The sequence below is a fragment of the Misgurnus anguillicaudatus genome, chromosome 5, assembly GCF_027580225.2.
Source record: "Misgurnus anguillicaudatus chromosome 5, ASM2758022v2, whole genome shotgun sequence".
Classification (NCBI taxonomy): Eukaryota; Metazoa; Chordata; class Actinopteri; order Cypriniformes; family Cobitidae; genus Misgurnus; species Misgurnus anguillicaudatus.
Window position 1 is genome coordinate 27,189,810 of NC_073341.2, and position 16,598 is coordinate 27,206,407.

A 16,598-nucleotide genomic window follows, 5' to 3' on the forward strand; every position below is an offset into this window, starting at 1 on the left:
ATAAAATGTGAATGAAACATTGTCTGTACAGGATCATCACATATAATTTCCAACAACTCCTGCCAACTGTATTAATGGTACAGTTAAAATAAAATGTATACACATTATAATATACATACATACATACATACATACATACATACATACATACAGTATACACACATTATGTGCTTTGCTGTGTTCCAATGAATACACTGATGCACTGATCTGTTAAAGAAAGTTTACAACTTTCAAAAACATTACTTTTCAATTTGCTTGCCAAGTTACTTTTGTATTTTTTTAATTCAAATAAAATAGAGTTGTTCATATGCTTTGAGGTTCATTCAGCACGTCAACTCGCTCAGCTTTACCCAACACAATGAATACAGTGACACCAATGATGTTCACCAAAGCCAAGAGTGAGAACACAGTCACCCAGGAACCTGTGACCTCAATCATGTATCCAGATATATACACCATCACCAAACCAGTAAAGTCCAGTAACAAGCGAAATAATAAAATATGCACATACATATGAATAAAAACTAAATGTGTATATGCAATGTAACTGGTTAAATGATTATAATCCTATTCCCAAGGAACACACACATAAATAAATAAATGTAAATGACCCACCAGTAAAAGCAGCACATGTGTTCATAATCCCTGTTAAAAAAAAAGAGAGGCATATTCAGAAAACATAATAACAACTAAAATTGCACAGGCATTTTTGTTAAATTCATTTTCATATTTTCAAAGATTTTGTGAGGGGTGAACTCACCAAACAGGGCTCCTGCACATGATGGTGCCAGATCATGCACGTTCACTGAACCCCCACTGCATACCAAAGACACAGACAAAAAGTTACCCTATTGGTGACTGTTACTTTATTTTATTGCTATTCTCAGTAAGGTAAATCTAAATTCTTTCATTTGTAAATCAAATAACACAGCATATTTATGCAAAAAGGTGCATGCTATTGTAAAAAACAGCTTTGGGTGCATATTGCATTTATAAAATGATTACTCATAATAAAATATAAGGTCATAGTGCTAAAAGATACAGTAGTTTATGTATATGATAGTTCATTCTAACCTGTTATTAAAAGTAGAGAGCCCAACAGCCATAGACACACAAGCAACAGCTAGGAGAAAATTGCTGGTCTTACAGACAAGGAAGATGAACACACTGGCAATTCCCATAGCACAGAACTGAAATTTACAAAGATACACACAAACACAGTAAAGAACACAAATTTGATGCAAATGCACAGTGTCTCTATATGTATCCTGTTTACTACAAATATATTCTGTAGTAGTGATGACAACTACAATAAAATGCATTATATTAATTTAATAATACCGTTTTTGAAGGCATGGCAAAGCGCACCACTGGTGCAGGGTTACCTGCATTATTTTTCTTACAGTTGCCGTCCCAAAACCTGAGATAAAGACAAATGGTTAAATGTGTGACCATGCCGTTTCATAATGATTACTGATGGAAGCAAGAATCAAAATAAGATTGGGTTTTTAGAACCAGAAACTGCTGTGTTTAGGCTGGGAGAAATATTGTCCAACCTTGCTTAATGAGATGGTCAGAGATGCAGCTACCAAACAGCGAAGAGGGCATAGCCACAAACCAAGGCACCATATTAAACACCCAACCCTGTCATCAAAAATAACATCAAACAACTAAATAAGTTAATTCATTAAAAACCAGGGCTTTGAACCAGAATTTTTTCCCAATTGGTTCGTTCCGAACAGAAACAGTATTTTAACGTTTCCGGTTTTCAGTTCAACCCTACATTTGCCGTTCCTGAACCGGTTAGAACAAAAAAAAATAAAGTTCCTGGACCGGTTAATAACGTTCCATGTCAGTTGTGGGACATACAAATAGGCTGATCAGTACATTAAACTTAAATTATTAGTCTACATAATTTTACTTAAGTCTCTATCTTGTCATCAAACATTAAAAAAGGCTACATTATGTAAGCGGCATAAATGTAATTCTGACATGCCTTCATTTGTTGAGTGCACTTAAACACGCACACACACAGACGGAGGACGAATTCCAAATGGTGCTTTAGGAAGAAGATGCAGCATAAACAGTCGCTCCACATAAAGTCAAAATTACGTTGTTTTTCAGTGCTTTATTCGCCAAATGTATTTTACACAGTGGTGAGACAGTAGTGCAACTCTCTCTCAAGTTTACACATCAAGAGTTCTGATCTTTGAAGGGCATTGGGATAATCACATTTGATACATTTTTTGAAAGTTTCTGGTTTCGTTTCTGTTCCATGCAAAACATCAAAAGTTTCTGGTTTTCGTTTTCGTTCCGTGAACCGGTTCAAAGCCTTGTTCAAAACCACAATCAAAGGCTTGTTTAAAATACTGAGGACAAAAACATCAAACCTTTAGTCTGTCTGAATAGAGGACGAATTGCTACTGGGGCACACTGGGTATAGAGCACATGTGTCTTATGTTTAAAGGGGATATGTCGTGAAAATCTGACTTTTTTCAAGTGCTACAATTGGGTCCCCAGTGCTTCTATCAACCTAGAAAATGTGAAAAAGATCAATCCAGTAACCAAATATTTATTTTACATCTTAAAAAGCATTTCATATAGCACAGTCAAAGATACGTATTAATCAGCACTTTTAAATGTATTTGATCACTCTAATGACCTGCTGTTTCATGAACATAGACAGCAGAAGAGTGGTTACAATGCACTTGAAGTGCATTGTAGTTCCTTGCTTTATAAACCACTTAAAGGGACATTCCACTTTTTTGAAAATATGCTCATTTTCCAGCGCCCCTAGAGTTAAACATTTGAATCTTACCGCTTTGGAATCCATTCAGCTGATCTCCAGGTCTGGCGCTAGCACTTTTAGCATAGCTTAGCGTAATCCATTGAATCTAATTAGACCATTAGCTAGGGTGACCATACGTGCCATTCTTCGAAAAAAAAAAATCGCAGCTTTTAATTTTCTGTTGGTCTTAGTACAAGATGTAACTACAGAAGAGTCAAGTTTTAAATATAGGAAAAATATTAAAAAACTCTTTGGTTATTTTTAGCGCGATGCTAATGGTCTAATCAGATTCAATGAATTGTGCTAAACTATGCTAAAAGCGGTAGCACTAGAACCAGAGACCAGCTGAATGGATTCCAAAACGGCAAGACTCAAATGCTCAACTCCAGGGGAGCTGGACAATGAGCATACCTCCAAAAAAGTGGAATGTCCCTTCAAAGGTTTTCTAAAAGTGATAAAGGTAATTTAAAAAGAAAATTGAACAGGGAATTAAAAATCACAGGTAGGGGAAAAACATAAAACAGTACTCAGAAATGTTAGAACCTTGGCATGAGGAAATGTCTCTTTGAAGAAAGTTGGTAGCCATGACATGAGGGTGTAATAGGTGCTACTGAAGCAGAGATGGGCAATGATCATGGCCCTGAGACACACACACATTAAAAGGTGAATAATATGAGACAAAAGTACAGAATAATCACGCAATTTAAACGCATTTGGATTTTAAACCTTCTATCTAATGTAAAAACAATTGTCTAACAAGTGTTAAGTGATAAACTGAGCTCAAAATTGAAATACAGAATGGGATAATGAATATTTACAGAACCTCACCAGACGCAAGGCTCTTTGAGCAGATACAGCCAGCGGGTTCTGGTGGCCCCTGGCTGGGCTTCAGTCACAGAGTCGCTCGGAGAGTCAAAGGAAAAAAATGGACCTGTGTTGAAACATATATAGTTAGCATTAACCCTGTATGATATTGCACTGTTGAACTATGTAAGATGTTGCAAACACCATTTCTGTTCTCAGGCTGTTTCTCAATGTCAAGGATACTTCCTTGGCAGGACTGGTCTTTTCAAGTCACTTCCTTCAGAGGCTAGGCGAGGCTCCTCTTCAGAATTTGGAGAACACGTAAATAGAACAGCCTAGCAAGTGCACGTCATTGCGTCATTACGTCAGTAAAAAGGTGTGCTATCGGTGCTGCGCGCATAGACTTGTGGGTGATTTGATAGAGCGAAGGATACACATATACATTCTTTCCTGTATATGGGATATTTTTCGAACGAATGACTAATTCCGAGGATCCTCGACATTGGAACAGTCCTTCGACGGATGTCGATGACATAGCATCCTCGAAATTCTGGCTTCCGAAGATCCTTCCTTGACATTGAGAAACAGCCTCGGTCAGAATTCTCCAGTTCTATGGTGCAGCTGCATGCTGGTTGTTGTGAAATAACACTTGCAAAAAAAGCACAGTTGCTATGCAAACACAAATACCAACACTGTTTTTGATGACGTTGCCTGGGAGAAGTGGTTGTGCCAAATCTGACCATATTTTAATTGATAAAATCATACTCACCTATAAAGTATTAACAAAACAATTTAAGCACTGCAGGTAAATAATCAGATTACCTAAATAAATCTAAAATATTACCTCGCAGAAGACATTTCCATACATAAAAGGTCCAGCAAGCAGCAAGGAGACCAGCTCCGTAAAACACACTCTCCCATCCGAACCAATCCAGCATCAGCGAACCCACACCTCCAACCAACAGCATCCTGAGACAAACATCATATTGTGTAAGATGGATTCGGCTCACTTATAAAACTATGCACAGTGTGGAACACCTACAGTATGAGTAAACTCCAGTAAACTTCTAAAAAGTATTCAATTAAAGAAAGCAGAAGCAGCATCATTTACTTTTCACACCTTAATAAATAATAAGCTTCCACAGACCAAGGTGTAATGATCCTACTTCAGCACTCCTAACTGTGTGTCTGTGTTTTCTGGAGTATGCCAAGTATTATTCTCACCCTAGGTAGCAGCCACACGCTAAAGTGCTCATCAAAAATCCTCTCTCTCCCATTGCCACACGCTGAGCACAGACACTGACTAGAGAAGGGTAGTGAACCCCTGAAAACAGAGAAGAACATGGCACAAACTCACAATCCAATACACTACTTTTTGATTAACCATTTTTACGTAATCTTATGTTTCTGCACATTCTTCTCATGCAGTGCGCTGACCTTGCATTACACCCATCAGAAACCGAGCCATCGTCATGGTAACAAGGGGTCGAACACCTATGTTGGCCAAAAGTGGGGTAATAGCGGTCATGGCTCCCCAGCATGATGTGGATAGAAGCAATACCCTCTCTCCTCCAATACTGTTAAATAAGATAAACAGTGAATATTTTTTTTAATCAACAATCAATCAGTGATATCTGATCTGTGTCTCTTACCTGTCACCAGCATGGCCTCCAAGTACTTGAGTAAAACAGTAACCCCAGAAAAAAGCCCCCAGTACCATGCCGGTTTCTGTCTTGCTCCATCCAAACTGTTTCGCCATGGTGACGGCACAGATTGGCATGGCCATCCGTGCCCAATAGAGAAGGCATGTGACCAACAACAGCATGAGCGTCCATGTTCGGGCCAGCGGCCTGCAGTGGGTGGGGAACGTAAAATTAAACACCAACCACGAAACCAATCAGAACAGCATTTCTTGTATGTATAATAGCCTTTCTGGAAGACATTGTGGTGGAGCAGTCTCTTCATTTTTTTTCTTGTTTATTAGTTTTGAATGCTTCTTATATTGACATTTTTTATTAACATTTGACAGGCACTTTCACACAAAGTGACTAACAGTGAAAGGTGTACATTTTATCTGTGCTCCCTAGAATTCGAACCCATGACCATTGTCATTAGATTAGATTGTAAGATTGAATTACCCTGCTTATTTAGATCCAGAACCTGTTGGGAAGGTTTTTGTATTTGGTGATCTTTATGTTTGAATGTAGGATGCCAACCCCCTTTTATGATATTTATTTAAGATGATTACCATAATTATACAATGCTAGTACTTTAAGGAAGTATTTTTTGGTTCCTCCACGAACACAGATAAGAACCACAATGACATGCCAAAAACAAAATAGGCTACGTTGTTTTTGTGCAACGGTTGCCAAGAAGCCAATCGGATGGAGATGCAGTGAATTTCAGAACATATATGCACAACTCACTCATTATTTATTTATTTATTTTATTAGCAAAATTTTTAATACAATGAGAATGATTTGCGTTCATGTTACCGTTTAATATACTAAACTTTTACAGCTGAAACTGTTGTCAGTGGCTCACGTGTAATAAAAACAAAATATATAATAGGTTGTATCATACCGTGGCCATAATGTTGTCTTGTCAATGATCGTAAACGCAGACGTGGCGCACACATTTCGGACAGGTGTTTTTTGAGAATACACAGTTGGTTTGACGTCCGACTCTTTTTCGCAAGCCATTAAATCCGACTGATTTCCGCAGCTGGGAACCGGACGGTGACTTTTGTTGAACTACATTAAAACCACACCTGCCCACAGGTAACATGCAGAAGGCGGGGCCATTGACACGGATCAAGCAGAAGACATCTAGAACATCATAACAAATATTTGTGTTTTTTTATTAAGATTAACGAGGAACTGAAGTAAACTTTACCGTGAAACCAACATGATCCCCAAATAGGCAGCAAAAATGTGAACAAATGAGAATAATAACATAAGGTTTAAAACTTTTGGGGTTTGAAACATCTTTACCACTTGAATTTTAAACTAACATAGCGTATGTGATTTAATTATTGTAAGAAAACCATACCATGCCATTAAAGAGCACAACATGGAATTTATTCAAAAACACTGAAAAATAAAATAAATAATAAAAGCATTGTCCAAGTGAAATAAATTACACTAGTCTCTAGGGCAGGGTTCCCCAAATCTCAACCTGGAGGGCCAGAGCACTGCAGAGTTTAGCTCCAACCCTGATCAAACACACCTGAGCAAGCTAATCAAGCTCTTCATGATCACAATCACAGGTGGGTAAGTTTGATTGAGTGCTCTGGCCCTCCAGGGTAAGACCCGGGGAACACTGCTCTATGGCATGGGTCTCCAACGTTGTTCCTGGAGGCCACCAGTCCTGCATATTTTAGTTCCAACCCTACTCTACCATACCTGAACCTGCAAATCAAGTTGTTCAGGCCAGGGCTATACATAAAAACTAATGGCAGGTGCGTGGAGTAGGGTTGGACCTAAAATATGCAGGATAGATGCCCTCAAGGAACAACGTGGGGTTATCAATAATGAAGACTTATTTTTCCAACCAGAAGATGATATCAATGTCTTAAAAAACAATTTAATTTAGGCATTATGACATAACATTGATGGACAATCAATGTATGTAAAAATAAATTTAATTCAGAAACAGTGCAGATGATTTCTTCTAAAAACTAAAAAGTAGAACAATAAGAATTTTCCATGTTCTTTAAAAATATGCTAGCCACTTTGTTATAATTAGATAACAATACATTTTAGCTTTACTGTCTGTTTTCAATAAGTATCGTTCTATTTGAAAAAAAAAAACATGTACAGTTGCTTATAGATTTAGTTGAAAATTGTAATCATTTACTCACCCTGGAGTATATATGGAAAATATATTAAATGATCTAGTTTTGTGCCCAGAACAAAGTCATACAGGTGTCGAGTGTGAGTAAATGATGAAATTTTCACTTGTAATTTATTATCTGTTTTAATTTTTACAGTAGCATCAAGAAATATAGATACATATTTGCCATCCAGTCACTGACTGATTATAAATAAGAAAAAATTACAAATGTGTCCATGTGGATTACAGTCTCTATTTGGGGTCCTCAATGGTGCCCTTGCTGATGTCTGTCATTCTGGAGTATTTCACTTTTTTCTGGTCCAGTTCGTTCTGAGCCCAAAGTAAGAGCTTTAAGAGCTTTGCTAATTTTGGAGTAGATTCCCTGTTCTCATAGTCTAAAACAGCCTGGTTCACTTCACTCCATACCTGTAGAGGGAGACAGAACCCGGCATTTAAGAAAAAAGGGCAGAATTTACAGTAGGTACAGTAATGGCCGTATTGTAAAGAAATAATTAGGAAAAACAAATCAAAACAAAGATTCGCAACTTGACTGATAATAACCTCTTATTTAAATAAACACACACACACCTTTTGTCTTTGCATCATATTGAGCAGGTCTCCAAATGGTGATTCCTCAGGGTTGTCGAAAGCAAGCAGTGCCAAGGTCCGCTCCATCTCAGTAAGACATTCTCTGCTCTCTTCCCCCTGTTCAGCCAGCTGTGACTGGGCAAACTCCAGCGCAGCCTCAGTCTCCCGCAAACGGATCAGCTCAATAAGGTGCTGCTGCTACAAAAGGGAAATGAGTAAACTGGTAACTCTGTCCTAAACCAGTGCACTTGGAGCACTTTGATGTGAAGTTTTGTTTATTACGTTCAGCATGTTTTGTCTTCTGTGGATGTTACTAGAAAGGGTTAAATAAAACTTTTGCTTGGGCATGACAAAAACAACACGGCCATGCTTTGGGTATTGTTTCTTGATTTTGTCAAGGTTTATGATGGCTCTATTCCTTTCACATGCCCGGTCAGATATCTCTCTCCCAGCATGCCATTATGAGGTGAGCTATTTACCTGAAGGTGAAAGTAGAGGTATCGATTGGTGTCAAGGAGCTCTGGATGGAGGCTGTTAATGAGAGCAATGGCTTCCTGGATCTGACCTTTAAGAACCATTTCCCTGATCTTTATCCTCTCGTCCAGAGAGTCCAGATCCACATTCGGGTCAATTCCAGACTCCATACGAAACTTTTCTGCAGCCTCTTTAAAGCCCTCTGTGAAGAGAAACAGTTGGGGCAGTTAGTTTTAGAGCTTGGTTGTGATTTGAAGGGGCACAAAACTATAGTGTATAATGTTATAATTTTAGTTATGTATACATTTAACTGATACTATAAAAAACACTGAAATCACATTGCCTACCTGTTACCAGATAGTTCATGATGAGCCTGTTCATATCTGCCCTCTGAATGTGCACATTATTTAGTTTATCCATCCATTCTTCCTTCGTAATATCTTCAGGCTTTTCTGAATAGCTCATCATATGGATGCCCTGTGATAGAAAATGACATGCGGTTAAAACAAACATCATTGTGTAACGTTACACGTTATACAAGGTAACTTCCACGTGTTTTTGTCTTCATGTGTTAATTGTTACAGCATAGGTTTAAGATGCTGCATTAATTAAACAGTGGAAACTAGTTTAAGATTTAGGCAGTTTCTAGTTAATACATGATAAATGGATGAATGAATGAATGACACTGTGTACGTTCATATTTTCGCGGTGTTTCTGTTCCGAAACACAACAACAAAGCAGCCAGCGGCTTACTGGCCATCCAACTGCGTATCTGACTTAAAAGCATATATATGTGATTAAATAAAAAATGCAATAAACTAGTGAATAAAATGCCGCGTTAAAGATTGTTATGTTATATCGGACCAAAAGAATAAACAGACCCCTATGTGCACGTACAATAGCGCGAGACTTGGAAGCAGGCTTGTTTAACTATTTTCTGACAACGCAATTTGTCACCAGAGCAATACATGGTGTTAATTCAAACATTATTTATTCGTATTATTTTTTGTCAATTTATTTTATTAAATATAATAAAATACTTACTGTTTACTGTTGTAAATAGCGGTGGGCCTTTGCGAAGATCACGCGATAACAGAACAGGGCTCTAAACGAGACTTCAGGAGAGGCCAGTGATTGGTCAGAATGATGACGTCACGGTTGCTGTGGCAAAGCTGGAATGGTTGCCAGATCAGGTACACAGATCAAACAGATTTCTATTATTTACGTAACTTTGACATTTATTTTCTGATTTTTGATTAAATATATGAAATAAACAAATGTTAAAAAATATATATATATAAAACAATAACAATTGAAAGTAAGCAATAGCGTTCTAAGACTTTTTAGGATGTACTGAAACTCCACAGAGACTAAACGTTTATTGTTCTCTAAAATGAGTATATAATTATGTCGCAAAACATGTTCTTTCAAAGTGAAAAACAAGCAACACAAACACTGACTTATGACAAATAAGTCATGACAAATGCCTTACCTTGATACTCCTTCCAAAACAAGCTTAAATTTGTCTAATCCTCTTTTCTAGCATAATAATGTTTTGCAAAACAAGCACTACAAAAAACAGCCAGAAATATATTTGATTATGGCTCAGATATTAGATAGGATTATCACCTTTATTATGATGACTATATTTAAGAATGAAAAATCCCCTGTTAAGAGTTGAGGGGGAAAGGGGGTGTATATAGCCTATTTGTCGCAAAAATGCATACACAAAACATACTATGGAAAACTATTGTTTATTTCCCCCATATATTAATATTATTAAAATGACAACAGCCTGTATTAAGTTAAGACCAGATAAGCCAATGAAAATAGGTTTGTGTGTGTTTGTAGGTTGAAAAACATATTTTTCTCAAAACAGGTGATGCAAGCAACAAGCCATTTTGTGTACGATATATATAATAATAATAAGTACAATTATTATGAACATTCTTTCATTATATTTTGTAGCCTATAATTTAATTTACTTATACTGGCTTATGACAACTTAATTTGCATGCTGATTTCCACGTAAATCTAAACTACTAATTATATTGTATCTCTTCAGTACAAGACGAATCGTGGACCACCCCTTCACTAAATTATCTAAATATTAAATGAAACGTCCTTTCAATTTTCAAAGAAAATAAAAATAAATGCATCAGGATTATATGTTATGTTATTAGTTTATGTATGCATGACACGTTTGCTATAAAACTGTGGCTTGATTTTGGTGACTTTGTTGTCGTTTCTAAATGCAATTTAACAATGGATTTATGTTCAAACTTTTTTGTCATTTCTTTTCTTTTACAGAACACAGAAGACTCATTTTGATCGAAATTTTATTTGTGTTTTGTATAAATAATTACGCAAAATTAATACATAACAGGTGACAGAAAATGTACAAAATAATAAGGGTAGCCTACATTTAAAAAATGACAGTTCTAATTTCTAGTCTAACTTTATGTTACATTGTACAAGTTATGTAGTAACTGCATTAATATTTTAGGATACACTAAAAGTACTACTACATTAGTTTACCCAATTATAACAAAATAAATAATATGAAACAACTTTAATGCGCTTGTGACAATATATATGATAAGTAAATGGATGTAAAATTCTGTGTCACGTCCAGGTGCTGAACTATTCTTCGCATCTCCTTCAAAGCTCGAGCTTGCATCAGGATGTGGTTCTTGGCCAGAAGCAGCGTTGCGATCTTGGATAATTTTTTCACTCTTTGGTTCGGTGTGTAAGGTATGACAGATCGTAGGTCGTTTAGCGCATCGTTAAGGTCGTGCATGCGCCTCCGTTCACGCGCATTTACGAGCAGCCGCAACGATCTAGGCTTTTTAAATGTTTTTTGATTACAATCGCCATGAAACTCATCTTCCAAACTTTTTCTGTTAGTCTCGGTTGTGGTCTCGTTAATTACGTTATTTTCAATACGTAATTCTTCCGAAGGATGTGTAGAAACTCCATCATCGAGATTCTGGTAGTGGGGCAGGCAACTCATGGCGGTGCAGAAGGGCAGTCCAAAACCTTGGTCGCCATCTGAAATTGTTTTCTCTCCCCTGTTGTTCATTTTAGTAAATATATTTGTAGTCCTTTTTTCCAACGTCCTTTGCTGCTTAAGTTTGTCGCAGTGGTAAACGCCTATTTAACCTGGGGAAACTTCTCAAGGATTAACATACTGCCCAATCAAATCAGTCTACACAAATGTAAACAGGTGCTGCTGTTTGTACCACATAAGAGAGCCTAACTGTTTTTAATCACAGTCATTATAAATACTATTTTTTCTTATGAAATATTTCTATCTCTTTTAAATATATTCCCCTTTCTTTACTCATAAAATGATTTACATGCATTTATGCCAACTGTCTACTAGAATTTGATATTTATGAAGGCTTCTGTCATCTGAAATGACTATAAGATTTAAAGAGACTAGCTGGCTTTGCTATTGAAAAACTGGGTCATCACGCCAAATTACTGCTTAATCCCAATGTGGAAAAATAGTGTGCATGTTAGAGAGTGCACAAATTGCCAAATGATAAATTTCTACAGAATTTTTTTACAGTGTAGGTATGACATATAATGTTCAGCTGAAGAACAGTATATATTATTATGGTATATTACATTAGATTTATCAATAAATTATTCAAATAGATTTAATTGACCACATATGTTGTCACTTTAGCTAATCTCCATGACTCTCCTACTTTTTTTCTCTCTTCGCTTTTGACTTTGTAGAGAAAAGACTTACATTAAACTGTGTTTTTAATTGTATAATCATGATTCATGCCAATTATATAATAAAAAAACATGTATGACAGATGCTAGCAAATAAGGAAATTCATGCAATGACAATATTACTCCTACACCTGAGAAATGCCCCAAACGAGTCTGAACAATTAGTCATCATTTACTAATGCAAATGAGTGTGATTAGAAATTAGACTCCAAATGCTGAATGAACCCTGTGCATATGTAGGGGGTTGATGGAGTGCAATCAACAATTTTGTGAGAAGGAGCAACACATCTGTTTGGTAAGCAAGAGTTGATGGCCTAATTTGTTTATTGTAATCATTTAAATGCAAACACATTTCCATTAGTCATGCAAAACGAAGTTACAGGCGAAAAGTCATTGTCATTTTCGGATTGTTTTGGTGATGCCGAATAAACAAATAATATTTTGCAGATGTGTGCCAAACATTGCTGGCTCACATAAATGCCTTTTAAAATAAGAATGTTTTTTTCTGAGTCAAATCACTAAATAAAGTTAAACTAGCAACATCGGCACATATGTTTATTCTCACTAATATCTCACTAATAACATCCAAGTCATTGTGGCTGCTAATATTCTAATAAACACTACTTTGAGAATATTAACATATCTGTCAACAATTTTAAACATCTTACATTTTTTTAATCATCGCCATGAAACATTTTGGCATATGGCGAATGGAATCTACCCCCCCCCCCCCAAAAAAAAACCATTGGTCCCAATTTATGTGTTTACTGTACTATATACACAACATGTCATGTTTTCGTGTAAATTCATTGTATTGTGCCAATTATATAAATACGTTCTTTTGGTTTCTACCAGATCCTACTGAACACTTTTCTTCACCACATGAATGGTATAGCTTCACTCCTGCATGTGATCAGCCCTGTGAAACTGCATATACCAGGTAGAGACACTTCATCACTTATCACCAGATTCACCCACTGGACTGTTGGCTGTGGGGAGATGGGGGTCCCAGAGTAGGAAGTGGGGTGAAAGTAAAAACCCGTTGCCGGGCGACTGAATTATAGTTGCTATGGTGAACATGAGTTGAGCAGCTTGTCCAATCAGCTGAGACTTGTAGGGCAGAGTAGATCTTATATACTGGAGAGAGTGATGTTGAAACATGTGGGAGGTAGAAAGGAAGCAAGGGGATACTGAACAGGAAAAAAATAAACTTCCTAGAGAAAATAAATGGAAAAGGAAGGAGGGAGGGGAAAGAGCAAAAAAGAAGCATGGGGGAAAAGATACTGTACATGGCATTAAAACAAGATCCTGAAATGTTTATTTCATTAAAAGCTTTGTGACCCAGTCTAAATGCAGGTCAAAATTTGAATTAATATGTAACATATTAAGGTTATGTTTTAACAAAAGTTCTTAACATTATGCAAGATAGGCATATGTTTCTACCTGTCTGTCTACATATCCGTCACCACAAACTTAATATTAAGTAACAATCGCTTTATTACTAAATTAGTGCGCTTAAACGGCTTTAAAATCCCTTACAGAATATGCGGATCATTTGACCTCGCCAACAGGGTTAGATATACATGACAGTGGAAGCAGGTGCAGGCAGTTACTTTAACTCAATAGGCTTTTTCAGCTCTTATTCATCTACATTATCTTGAGTCCTCGTCAATGACAAAGCCGCTAAGTCGCACCCCTGCATCACCAAAGCCTCCCTCCTGCACTGACTTGCATTTATGGTGACGTCTTGTGATGAAGAGGCCCAGGTCGCGCGGTGGGGTGGACAGGCCGTTGAACGAGCTGAGACTCACGGGATGAATTGTGAAGCGATTATTGTAATGCAAAGACGCAACTCCTCCCTCATGCGAAGAAGGAAGTAGATCCAAAATATCGCTTCAGGGGAAAAGAAATAACCGTTTTGAACATCTATTCTTGGATTAAGGGATTGGAGATACATTTAAGACGGTGGATGGATGGTACTGCAGCACACTGTCATAAAATTGCACGTGGGTTGTGCGTTTTTGAGTTTTCACTTATTTCCCTACTTCTGGCTTTAATTTTGTGGAAATTACAATTTCTTGAGGAATCGTGCAGTGCGTTTTTTTCTGAAATAGAATAAGTAATTTTTTTAACCCAAATATATTTGTGTGCAAAATGTGAAGCACGTCCTGCTGAAATAATCATTATGGATATTGAGCAGTATGTAGCTCAGCCTAGAAGAGCATTGTGTTACGTAAGGGTCATGGGTTTGATACCCAGGAAACACATGCAGATAAAATGTACTATAGCGTGAATAAGCTGTAAGTTGCTTTGGATAAAAGCGTCTGTCAAGTGCATGAATGTAAATGGGATTCCATGGCACTTTCGCCCGAACACAAATGAGTCTAAGCAGTTTATGCATTATGAAAAACCGTATTGCGCATGACATTATTTTTTTTATATTTTAAGGGCTTCTTGTCGGAGAAGCATAACCGCAACTGTGGTTAAAGGGCCAATTTTGGGTACAGCAACTCAGCCGAATGTAAAGGGCGCTAATGGCTCTCAGTCCTCCGAATGTCAGCTTCACTGGTTTTCAAGGGCATCGTACTGATGGGGATTTGGTTAACGGGAGGGGAGGGGGCCCTCGGTGCGGGTCATGACGTCACCGTGTCCCAATGTAATCCTCTCGCGCTTGAGTCCTATCAATAGAGGAGGGCGAGCGCGCTGGGATGCAAGGAAGCACTAATCTCTCCAGACGGCTTTAACGAAGACAAGACGCAAATGATACACATTAACGGTACAGCGGAAGATGATTACAGTTTAAGAGGGGATACAAACCTCATTGCTCTTTGTGGGATGCAAGAAGGGATACGGCGGCATCTTAAAAGATGCTCGACGGAGAAAATGGAGCACCGTGTTTACGGGGACTGCAGTGGTGTTTGAGAGGTTTTGCTCGATTTGGCGTTGATAATTTGCTCAGAAAAGATTGATGGACAGCTCTTTGTAAATTAGTTGATTGTGTATTTTGAGATGTGGAGGGTTTTGTTTACGGTTGATGTGTAGTATAAAGGATGCACTACTGCAGAGGTCAGCAAAATGAGTGCTAATCATAACAATGCGCGCCCTTCGGATGGATGTGCGGTGGATGATACCTTCCTATTTTCTTTCATTCTGTCGCCTACAATGCGATATATTTGTTCAAACGATATTGATAATACACGATCTGGCTAATATGGGCATTGACATTCTTTGGATTTTTAATGTACAAAGTTGCGCACAAAATCGACTCAAAAAGAGGACAATGGGCATGGGTGTTTGACATGAGAATGCAGAATCATATACATGCTCTCAGAGCAGCTAGTGGGGAGTGAAATAGGCCAGTGGGTGGCCTGTTCGGCAAATTTCCTAAAATATGCATGATTAAACATTTAACTGCGTTTCGTTTGAAATTGAAAACATTATAGAAATATAATTGTGTTTGCTGTGTTGACGTTTTATAGTCAGTGCGTTGTTAAAACGCATTACGACATCTCTCTTTGCAGTAGGCTACTCTTTGAAGTAGCTGCCTGCTGTAGTGTGCAAGTGTGTGTGTGTGTGTGCGTTCACAGGCGCGCGTCATTGAGGGTGGTGACATGGGCCCGCCACTCTGCGTGTTCACGGCGGACCTTGATTTAATATACATACAATTAAGGCACGCGGTGAATGCCAAGAGAGGGGCTTTATAACAACAAATCGCGTTTAAAACACGAGCGGCGTTACGAGAAATAAGCAGCATTTACGAAAAGAGCGCGCGTTTATTCTCCTACAGCCACATTGCTGCATTTCGGAGCTGAGCAGGAACTGAGTCCGCTCGGTTTGCGTGCGCATGATGGGAATATTAATTTTGGAAGCAGTGCTGACAGGAATTTAAAATTCCTCTTTCAGTTTTTCCAGCTTTCGCTTTTTAATTCCCCTATGCGCATTTCAACCAGTATATAAATTAGCTACATAATAATAGTTTCAGTTTATTAAGTAGCCTATGCTGGTGTGTAGCCTATAGGCTACCTAAAGCACACTCAGCATTAGACTGCTGAGATAAATCCCTTGTGTCCTCGAGGCCATCATCACAAATATTTAAAACGTCATACTAATGGTGTGTAGGCTACAATGTTTCTCTCTGCAGAAATGCAGCAAAACTAAGGAAAGACCGTGTTTAATATTGCACCCTGAAAATATTAAATATAATTACCTGATATATAGATACATTTCTGCTTAATCCTGTTTTGCGATGTTTGGTCGTTTTGTGTTAAGTATTGATATTATAATCACTTGAAATAATTGTACATCAAGATTTCTAGATTGCAAAATAGTCTACTGAAAATCTGAACGACATTGTGTAGTATTT

General features: G+C 37.6%; 2 protein-coding genes across 2 annotated transcripts; both read right to left on the minus strand.

Annotated features, from left to right (window-relative positions):
• Positions 1-26: 26 nt before the first annotated feature.
• Positions 27-7,270, minus strand: slc17a9a (solute carrier family 17 member 9a). The gene is made up of 13 exons (XM_073867879.1): positions 6,176-7,270; positions 5,245-5,442; positions 5,030-5,169; positions 4,817-4,916; positions 4,437-4,561; positions 3,617-3,719; positions 3,332-3,428; positions 1,557-1,644; positions 1,386-1,420; positions 1,075-1,190; positions 761-816; positions 624-645; positions 27-475 (listed from the first exon to the last, which is right to left on the minus strand). The coding sequence occupies exons 1-13, from the start codon at positions 6,292-6,294 to the stop codon at positions 304-306; spliced, it is 1,371 nt and encodes a 456-aa protein (XP_073723980.1). The 5' UTR covers positions 6,295-7,270; the 3' UTR covers positions 27-303.
• A 256-nt stretch (positions 7,271-7,526) lies between these two features.
• Positions 7,527-9,338, minus strand: gid8a (GID complex subunit 8 homolog a (S. cerevisiae)). The gene is made up of 5 exons (XM_055169267.2): positions 9,182-9,338; positions 8,836-8,965; positions 8,494-8,690; positions 8,015-8,212; positions 7,527-7,852 (listed from the first exon to the last, which is right to left on the minus strand). The coding sequence occupies exons 1-5, from the start codon at positions 9,185-9,187 to the stop codon at positions 7,679-7,681; spliced, it is 705 nt and encodes a 234-aa protein (XP_055025242.1). The 5' UTR covers positions 9,188-9,338; the 3' UTR covers positions 7,527-7,678.
• Between the last annotated feature and the right edge of the window lie 7,260 nt (positions 9,339-16,598).

Coding starts and splice junctions, on each gene's coding strand:
- slc17a9a (XM_073867879.1), bottom strand. CDS start 6,294: ATGGCTTGCGAAAAAGAGTCGGACGTCAAACCAACTGTGTATTCTCAA. Junction 817..1,074: donor CTCTCTACTTTTAATAACAG/GTTAGAATGAAC, acceptor TTTGGTATGCAG/TGGGGGTTCAGTGAACGTGC. Junction 476..623: donor ATTATGAACACATGTGCTGC/TTTTACTGGTGG, acceptor CTTGTTACTGGA/CTTTACTGGTTTGGTGATGG.
- gid8a (XM_055169267.2), bottom strand. Junction 8,691..8,835: donor CATGAACTATCTGGTAACAG/GTAGGCAATGTG, acceptor TTCTCTTCACAG/AGGGCTTTAAAGAGGCTGCA. Junction 7,853..8,014: donor ATATGATGCAAAGACAAAAG/GTGTGTGTGTGT, acceptor CTCCCTCTACAG/GTATGGAGTGAAGTGAACCA.